This window comes from Conger conger, chromosome 5 (assembly GCF_963514075.1).
Source record: "Conger conger chromosome 5, fConCon1.1, whole genome shotgun sequence".
Classification (NCBI taxonomy): Eukaryota; Metazoa; Chordata; class Actinopteri; order Anguilliformes; family Congridae; genus Conger; species Conger conger.
The window spans coordinates 41,035,827-41,046,596 of NC_083764.1; the positions used below are offsets into that span (position 1 = coordinate 41,035,827).

Consider the following 10,770-nt stretch of genomic DNA (forward strand, 5'->3'; position numbering starts at 1 on the left):
AGTCTAATAAATACCTAATGAAGTGCAGTGTATACCTGTATAAAGACCATATGGTTCTAAAGGCTACAGTGTAGACCTGCATTACACCATATACAGTATTTTCTGAAACTAAATACATTCTCTTGAAAATGCTCACATAAACCCAGTATATTTGAAAATGTATTTTATTCATATTTCTTTTGTCCATCAAACCTTGTGTGATTGTTGTGCCGATATGTGTATGTGTTTGTGTTCGCTGGGGAGAGTGTGTTTGTCTATATTTAAACTTGTAAAGAACAGACCAGTATTTAGAGGGAACAGAAGGGACAGCTCAGTGCTGCCTGTTGCTTAATTTCACCCAGCTTTGAAGTCTACACTTGCCACTTTATTTTTAGCACAAACTTTATGTGCATTAGTACAAGTGCTTCAAAGAATGAAATCTTGCAGTTCCTACAACCACATATATCAATTAATGTCCACAGACATTGCTTCTGTTATGTGCATACAGTATGCCTGGGAATATTGTTTGTGTCTAGGCTTTTTGTCAGCCTAGGTAAGGGGGGGGGGGGGGGGGGGGTTGGCATTTTGTGCCCCCCTCCCAGACGGATGGTGCCCTAGGCGGCTGCCTATGTTTCATATGCCCCGAACCGGCCCTTGCTATGAGCCTGTAGGTACATGCATGTGCGTGAGTAAGGGAAGGAGAGAGCATACCAGAGCTCTGCAGAGGCTCCTCGGTTGTTTTTCACAGCAAGGCTCTGACAGAAAGTCCTCCACAGAGGTGCAGTGTACATCAGTGTGGAATATGACTGCCCCTCTGAGAAAGGGCGTGTTGGTTCAGCCTGCTTATTCCCAGTGTCAGCACGCTGACATTGTTTCTGAGTTTCTCCTGTAAATAAAGATAATTTTTTCCAAACCCAGTATGTGACTTCACTCACTTCTTATGTTTAGGCTTCCTGAAGCCTTAGAAATCAACTTAATAGAAACACCTTCCTGACTGCCCATGTTTTGCAAGCATTCATTTTCCCTTTCCATAAGTCCTATATACAAGTATTAATACAAGACCACCCAAATACAGAACATGGGAGCAAGCTTAATTTGACTGGAGTGCAGAGTGGGGTTTCGAAAGGATGGAGCTAGTCTTTTCTCTCGCTCCAGTTTCATTCCAATATCACACACTTGCAGGCTTTGCACATGAGCAGACTGAAAACTAGGCCTACACAGCTTCCTTGTTTCCCCAACTCCTTCCCCATAGCAAGCAATCAGCTACATTTTCTAAGCAGTTTGTTCAGTATTTTCACAAGGAGACTGAGAGATAGGAGCACCATCAAATATATTCTGACCCAGACTTGAACCACTCCTGTTCCATTGAGCCAATCATCTTTCAGTGTCAGTGACATTTTTTCTGTTTATTGATCATAATATTTACATCGCCATTGGTAGCATTACCTCAACTACCGGTGAGGAAATTTCACTTGTTAAACTTAAAACTAGCTAATATTTTCTACTTCAGAGAAAAAATATGATTTTAAAGTCTCATTACAAGACTGAAACACTTGTTAGGACAGACTTGTTTTTCAGTGCAGGATGTGCCGCCTGGCAACACCTCCAAATACATTTTCCAAATAATTTCATGTGCTATGACAAAATTAAGATCATATTTTTTGTTGTTGTACGTATTCTATAGGAACATTTTTTAAGAACACAACCCTTTTGTAACTCAAGTATTCCCAATATTGTTTTTCAGTCTCGGTTCACAGAAAGGCTTTGTGGGCCAGGCCCTTTGGGAAAACCTAGGCCGTAGGCTGGGATGGGGCTGAGATGGGCCTTTGTCCCCAGCTGCTGGGCACCTGTCTTTTCCAAGCCTTAGGGCCTAAGGGCCCACAGAGATGTCGATCTCACCCTCATACAGGTCACCCAAGAATCACCCACACATGTCTTGTAAATCCTGCAAGGTAACCCCACTGCTCCAAGTCAGGCTCCACACTGTAAATCATTTGTCACACTGATGTTATTCCACACAAATATTCTCAGGGAGTTAACCCTCTGGTCAGACAATAAGGTTCTTGAGACTGGAAGTGCCACTGGTTTCAAAATCCTGTGTTGCAAATTTTTTCTCTGTTGTGACTCCTAGGTATTTTATCTGGGTTTTCGGTATAGTATTGCCATTTTGAAGGTAGTTACAAATATGCAGTTTCAAAATTTGGTAAGTAATGGTTAAACATTAACTTGAATGGTAGACATTAACTTGAACATTCACTTATAACAGACTTGTTTTGAATGTAGAAAAGCTTCTGCAGGAAAGAGTAGTAGTCACAGGAAATGTCTGATATCAAGCACAATGGAACTCACTTGTATCATCAGTGCAGAATGTGAAAGGAAGCAGCTAATCTGCTTGGTTTACTGGGCCTTACTGAAGTTGCATTGTCTACTAGGCAATTGTCTAAGAGGCACATATATTGGCAGTCTAGTTTGCTAATTCCCAGCATTTCATTACAGTTGCCAGCTCCTAATGGAAATTCCATTGTCTCCTGACAGGCCTGTTGTAAAATTTGAAATAATAGCACATTGTACTAAGTGACTCATTAAAACACTCATTAAAAAATTTGTATTACAGTGCAGATATATGATTGTATTACATGATTCATTTAAAACATGATACATTTACCATATTTATATTTTCAGCACAGATATCTGAGTATTATTTATGTAATTGTGTGTTTCCCAAAGTGAATAAACAAGGCTTTAAACTAGAAATCTGAACTAATTTGGTAGAAATATACCAGAGGAGAGTAAAACACAGTATGTTTCCGGTATTTGGTGGAAGTCTATTGTGAAAAATACAGTCAGGTCCAGAATTACTGGCACCCTTCATAAATATGCACAAAATAATACTGTTATTGACATGAACTTTATTTTCCAACAGGTGTAAAGAAGTGTGCTTTATTATACATTTTATTTGATACATTTTTCCAATTAAAAAAATATTTCCCCAAATAAATATTTCCACAAAAAACCCTAAATCACTTTTTTTGTTTTGTAAAGCGTGTCTTGACTGCTTTATATTCATTCATTCATTCATTATCCTAACCCGCTTATCCTGAACAGGCTGGAGCCTATCCCAGCATACATTGGGCAGGAATACACCCTGGACAGGTCGCCAGTCCATCGCAGGGCGCACACACCATTCACTCACACACTCATACCTACGGCAAACTCTGCACAGAGAGGTCCTGGCCGACAGGGATTCGAACCCAGGACCTCCTTGCTGTGAGGCGGCAGTGCTACCCACTGCACCATCCATGCCGCCGACTCCGCTTTATAGATAACATTATCCTATTGTTTAAAAAAATGTATCAAATTAAGCCGTGCCAAGTTTCATTTGAGCATGCCTGCCTAAACTCCGACTCCAACTCCGCCCCTCTTATTGATTGATGGGTAGGACAGTCACCAATAGTGGACATGCCCACAAAAGATTCATGATCTCCAGGCTTTATTCACTTTTTTTCCCCTTTTTCCCCCAATTTGGTAGCCAATTGTACCCTGTCTGATTCAATTGGAGCCAGTATTAGATACACCGTTCACACCCCGTCCCTTGGCGGCCCGAAAGAGAGCAACACGCCTTCTTCAAGCCATCTCGTCTCATGCTTGTCTTCCGTGATTCCGAGGCGCCCAAGTGCTGGGGTCTAATAACCCTGCCAAGTCCCTCCCTCTGGAGCAGAGAGCCAATTATGCTGCTCCACGTGAGCCGGCCAAACTTGGCTTTTGGGAATCGAACCCCGGTCCCCGGTGTGCAACTGCAGCAAACTGCAACTGCAAGTCTGCTGCATCTTAGCCTGTTGCGCCACCGCGGCCCCATCACTTGGTCATTCTTAACTTCAGTGATGCGTCACCAAATGCCAAAGATTATAGCCACGAGTCTTCCTATAATTTGTGATAAGGTTAGAGGGCACATTTGGGGAGATTTTTTACCATTCCCCCTTGCAGACCTTTCCAAGATCATTGATATTCTTGGGTTGCACTTATGGACTGCCCAGTTCAGACCACAGGTTTTTGATGGGACTTAAAGCTAGAGACTGAGATGGCCATTGCAGAACATGGATGTTGTTTTCACTTCGAATTTATACTAAAGTGATTGAATGACACAATATAATTCCTTTAGACTGAGATGAACTAAATTAAGTAAAATTGTATTGGTGATTAATCTGAATTTTATTTACAATAATTTTGACACCTATGGTTTTCACTGAAAAAAGAGATTATTTGTGGAGAGAGAGTATGTATGTACACATATCCTTCTAAATACAAATAAAAAGGTTTACTAGTGGAAAACATCACACTTTATATACGTACAAATTATTTGGATTACAACACCTTTGTCATGAACAAAAATGAATGAATGATCCTCCCACACTGTCAATTATATCTTTCAAAACCGGACTACATGCCAGTCAAAATGTTGATGTCTTTGTGTTAAAAACACAGGATGGCTGGAACTTCCTATACTATCAACAGTATTCGGTGTCGGTCTCAGGTGGAAGGTGTGAGATAGTGTGATGTGAATGATTGATTGATTGACTGACTGATTTATGTTCATGATGTACATTTAAGTAGAGTCCATACACCGCAGCATTGACAATGTAACCAGATCTGGGTCAAATTCGTTATTGTTTTGGATTCAAATAGTTTTCTAGGCTTTATGGAGCTTGTCTGGAGCTTGTCTGGTGTATTGGAACCTATGAAATACTCTCAAAAACTGCAAACCCAGCCTTCCAGTCCTCTTGGTTGGCTCAATTGCTCCAGGCAAGATCAATCGAGCACAGAAAAGTATTTGACTCCAAAGCAATTATTTATATAACAAAACCATAGGCATCTTTCCACCAGACTTGAACCGTACGGCTGACATGGACCTCATGCAACTTCTGACTGACTGTTTTCTGCTCCCCCAACAGCCACCTTGAGAAGATCACCACATGGCTGGACCCTCGCAAGACCATGACTACTGCCATGAACCAGATGAGCCTCCACAGTGTCGCCCCCTCCACCCTTGGGCAACAGTGCTCCATTGCAATGGCTCAGCCCAACCTGGGTTAGTACCATGTAACAAGGAGCCTTCTCGGCCCAGAGAACACACAGTGAAATGCCCAGTGTTAAATAATCGACTCTTGCAGAGTACATATTCCCTATTGGGCTCATATGTACTCTGTTTGAGATGCAGTTACACTTGACACTATGCAGCTGAGTGAACTTGAGTGACTTTTTTTTTAGTGGTTTTTGCTGTATGTGTGAGCTTCTTAAAAAACTAGTCCACTCTTCTCTGTTTGTTCACTTTACTCAGACTGGGGGAAAGCAAAGAGGGTTATTGAAATGAGGTCATAGTACAGTAAGTACCTCTGTGGGGAATAGAATACCCTGCCACACAAGGGTTTGTCTACTGACTGAGAGACAGCCTCCCTATTAATTTTACCACAGTCTCCCTAAACAATTTTATTTTAATAGTGATTGGGGCTGTGATTGATTGCTTAGACATTAGTGAAGATACCTGTCTGTTTGTGTACTGTGTTTGGGCCACACATTTGTAGCATGTAAAAACCAGCTCACTGTTCACTTCTCTGGAACACAGCATTATGAACCATGGGAAAATTTAGTATAACACATTCATTCATCCAGATTCCCAAGTTTAATTTGTTTTGTTGTTCATGAATCTTGAATCAAAGTTTGAAATTAACCAATACAACCAAGGTTGTACCTGTGAATTATCCTAAAATATACCCCCCTAGTAAACCCAAGTGAATTACAGGCTGGGGAAGCTTCGCAGATCCCAATTTAACAGAATAGAATATAACTTTATTGTCCACATAAGTTTGCCTTTGGTTTCACAAAATAGGGTTAAACAATTAAATAACATAAGTAACGATACTGTATCGTGCAGTTGAGCAATGAGGTAGAATGTAATTAGGAATTCTGTATAGTTATACCATTTGGTATGAAAGACCCTTTGTACAAGTTTTTGGTGGTCCTATGAGTTCTATAATGCCTCCCTATATGCCACTGAAGTCCTTGTGTAGCAGGCTATCCACAGACAGTACAAGTCAGAATCATGGTAATGGGAGTTTTTCAGCTTTCACTTTTCAGCAGTTGACTCTCTTGTGTAGTGTGGCATGGAAAGTATTGTTCACTAAAGATGAAAATGGAGTATGAATAGCACTTTCAATGTACTTGTGTTTGGTTTGTTTATCACTATTTCCGGCTGCAAGTGCATTTAAATATTTAAAACATATTAGTGTTACTTAACATTCATCCTGAAAACACTCCGTTAAGTCTGTTGTTCAGCAGTACTCCCCAAAGGGAAGTATTATCTCACCTTAGGTAATTCATACATTTTTGCCAACCCAGCTAACAGGAACATGCTCAGAACATTCAGTAACATTTTCTATAGGTTCTGAGAATGTTTACACTCCAAAATTAACCCTCCAGGAACATTCTAGAAACATGTGATGCAACAATGTTTTACTTCATGTTTTTAGAACGTTGGTCATATAACGTTCCCCAGGTAATGTTCCTGCACCGTTCTGGAAACGTGATTTAAGAATGTTTTGCTTCACAACATTTTTAGGACATTGCACACAGAACAACCCCCAGTTGCACAATAAATAATGTTATGCAAACATTCAAACATAACGTTCCTAGAACTAAAATTGAGGAACGTTTCTTCAATATATGCTGTACGAATGTTTTTTCTTTTCAGCATTTTTAGAACATTGCTCACAGAATGTTTCCCAGTTGCACAAAAAACATGTCATGCAAACATTCAGATCTAATGTTCTAATGTTACTAAAAATTAAGACGGTTCATTGATGTACAAACGTTTTAAACATTCAGAAATAATGTTCCTATAAGTAAAAATGAGGAACATTCCTTTAGCATGAGATGTAGAAACATTTTGCTTCTTAGCATTTTTAGAACGTTGCTCAAACAAGGTTCTCATTACACAAATAAATCATGTTAGACAAATGTTCTGATACAATGTTCATAGTACTAAAAATGGAATGTTCCTATACGTGATGTACAACATTGTTTTTAGAACATTGCACATACAGTACATTTCCCAGATACACAATAAATAATTTTTACAAGCAGATAGACCTAAAAATGAGTTACGTTCTAATAATAAGGAGAGAACCTTTACTCTCCACCCCCTATACCCACCATAGGCTCCTGTAGAATTCTATATCTTTTCTAACCTATTGTCCTTGTATTGAATACAGTAGCCGTATTTGGTCTCTGTTATACTTCATTATTTACAGAAGTTTTAGGCAACATTTTATATGACCAACGTTCTAAAAACATGATGAAGTAAAACATTGTTACATCACATGTTTCTAGAATGTTCCAGGAGTGTTAGCAGATTGAACTGTATTTGTTCTCGGCGTAAAGAAGGTGCCAATGTGTGACTCCCTCAGAATATCATCCAGTGCAGTTATGGAATTGATTTATAATTTCCTGTTTTAACATTAATTTAGTATATTGTGTAAACCGCAACCAAAGTTTAGTAGGCTATATAACCATAATCATTACCGCTCTTTTAGACAGCTTTTTTGACGCCACTTGTTGCCCTGTTGTAGCCTAGACTATTAATCAGCGTAAAACAAAACTACTTGCCAGTTCTGTCAAAATCAGTCATATTGACCCCAAAACGTATTTTAGGAACTAATCGAAAGAGGAGAATGTAAACTTTTTAATGATACCAAAGTTCTCTCTACTCCATGTTTTTTTAGAAAAACGGCTTCAAAGTTTCATTGCGAGAGTTGAGGGGCATGTGTAAACTTGTTAAAACTATATTTTTACTCTTGACATTAAGACATACAGACCATCAAAGCAAAAACATGCAGCCGCGAACGGAGCTAATGTGGTTATTTGTGACTGGTGAAGGGTGACAAGCTGGTTAGCCTCCAAACAATGCACAACTCCAGTGTTATTTTCATTGTGGCATCTTGCTTTTCAAAGCTTAAAAACTATATTTTTGAATTTGAATTTGGCATGAAGACATCCAGATTGTGAAAGTCAAGATATTGTTCTACGAAATGAAGATGAAAGCCTGAAAATATGTAAATATGTAATTTTAATTGAAAATTTAATTGAAATTGGCAAGTAGCGTTTTACAACGATTATGATAGAGTATTTTAGATTTTTTTGTATTTAGATTTTTGATTATTATTCATTTTTTTGCATAGCAGCTGGTCAATAAATTGTACATTTATTTGTATAGCATAATTAAATTGTAAATGTAATTATGCTTTGCAGTATCGATGATACAAGAGCGGTCAGAATGGTAGCCTAAATGAAATGAGTCTTCGACATCTTAAATTATTGTTGCATTCATATTTATATTATATAAAAAGCTGATGTAATTAAACCTCAAAACAATGATGCCAGATTGTTAAAAATACTCTCCGTGTGTGATAACAGCACTTTAGATGCTTATCAGCCTCTTATTTGCAAAGCAGGGCAATACAACTCCAGCCTCCTCTCATGGTTTACAACCCTCACTTCACCACAGACTCAGACAATAAAAGGCATATTCTAACAGTCCTTGATACCATTTCTCTACATCAAAAAATCATGTTCCAATATAAGAACAAAAATATACAATTCAGTAGTTGCATGTATAATCACACTTTTTTTTTTTTCTTAGCATATTTATGGAACCAACTATCTCACCTGGTTATGAAGCTACAACTGTTTTTTGACTAACATGGTTCTGGTAAACCTTATTTTGAAATAAAGTTAAATGTTAAATGTGATGCAGGCTGGTTAGAAAGCATTGGGGTGAGTAGTCCTTTCTGGAAAGCTTTTTGGACACTTTTTGGACATGCTTTATAAAAGCATACTCTCATATACAGGTATATGAATAAAACAGTGAAGGTAAATTTTCTTTACATTTTTTTGAAAAAAAATCTTAATTAAAAAATAAGCTTCTGATCATTCATGTGTCTGGACAATATATGCAGAAATTTTGTATTTGGAAAGATTTGGGGACACTTGGACATCTAGGTGCAGTTTCGGGAAAACAAATGTGGAATTTGAATGCCTGTCGATATCTTTACCATATTTAATTTGTACACACGTTGTGCACAAATATAAAGTTGTTCTAGGTTGGTACCTGACTTAGATACTGATATATTCAGTACTAAACTATAAAAACATAAGGCATTTTGTAATTATTTTGTATTTTAGTGTGCCTTTTGTGTACACTGTATGTACACTGAAGTTTGTATTTGAACTGTACTGTAGGCATTGCAGGTGTGTACATGCTAACATTACATAACGTTTTTAATCTATAGTTTCCATAGTGGTACATATTGGGTTGGGAACCTAAACTTGAAACTGGAGTGGAAATATCCATCACATAAACAATGTATAACACTTCTTTAATACATGAGTATGAGACAGCACAACAGTCATCACTCCTCTCAGATCGATTACCTCAGCCTTGTTTGGGGGAGCACATCAAAATTATTTTCTGTGGTATAGGCATTATGCCACAGGTAGACAGGATGTTGAAAAAATATATTTATTACTGAGTGTCATGTATTATTTCACGCAGTATTTGTTTTGTGTTTGGAAAGTATAGACATAGAGACTGTGCAAATTAATATCACAACTAAATAAAGTAAAATTAATTAGACATTGTGTTCAAGTGGTTTTATTCAGAGAACCATTCTGAGTCATAATTATTTAAGGGGTTATAATAGTATAGAATTTTTATTTTGTTTTATGCCATATTGTACACTCAAGTGAGCACTTTATTGCGTATGTATTATTATTATTTTTTTTTTACTTCTACTGCTGTAGCTGATCCATTTATAATTATGATCCGTTGTGTGTTCAGAGATGCTCTTCTGCATACCACTGTTGTAATTTGTGGGCATTGGCGTTACTGTCACCTTCAGCTTTGGCCAGTCTGGCTATTCTCCTCTGATGTCTCATTAAATGGCGTTTCTTTCTGCAGAACTGCTGCTCACTGGATTTTTTATTTTTATTTTCATTCTTTGCAAACTCTAGAGACTAGTGTGTGTGAAAATACAAGGAGATCAGCAGTTTGAGATACTCAAACCCACCCTGTCTGCCATCGACAATCATTCCACAGTCAAAGTCACTTAGATCACATTTTTTCCCCATTCTGATGATTGATGTGAACATTAACTGAAGCTCCTGACCCGTATCTACATGATTGTATGCATTGCACTGCTGCCGCACAATTGGCTGATAAGATAATAGCATATAAGTAGGTGTAATAAGGTAAAAATGTTCCTAATAAAGTGCTCGGTGAGTGTGTTCTTTCATATTTAATGCGATAGGAAGATATATAATATAATGTTCAGAAAATGTTCTGATGTCCTACAAATAAGGTTAATATAATAATATAATTTTCTTTCTCCAGCTAATATTTGGTGGGTCAAGGGAGCTCTGCTATATTGCTGACAACAGCCTGGCCAGATTTGCCACAGGGACTCCTGGGAACTTTACTCTATTGATTATGCTTTCCAAGTAATACAAGGCAGTCTGAGTCTCTTTTGCCAATCACCAGCATGAGTCATAGTTTCATTCACAAGCAACATTTGTATTAGCTATTTTGTCAGAACTTGAAAGCACAAGAGAGCATATCCCCATCTAGTAGTCACACCCAGGCCCACATTTCTACATGGAAAGTGGGAAAGTGTTCATTTTGTTCAGTTACACAGTCCCGCCCACCTAGTTCTTAATCACAACTACTATCAACCTGTCAGTTAT

At 38.0% G+C, this 10,770-nt stretch overlaps 1 protein-coding gene across 3 annotated transcripts in view; it reads left to right on the plus strand.

The window, feature by feature from the left end:
* Nucleotides 1-10,770, plus strand: part of LOC133127926 (WW domain-containing transcription regulator protein 1-like) — a 45,676-nt gene that overhangs the window by 21,658 nt on the left and 13,248 nt on the right. For all 3 annotated transcript variants that reach the window (XM_061241055.1, XM_061241056.1, XM_061241057.1), the window contains exon 2: nucleotides 4,929-5,065. In XM_061241055.1, coding sequence (XP_061097039.1) covers nucleotides 4,929-5,065 — 137 coding nt within the window. The remainder of the gene's footprint in view (nucleotides 1-4,928; nucleotides 5,066-10,770) is intronic.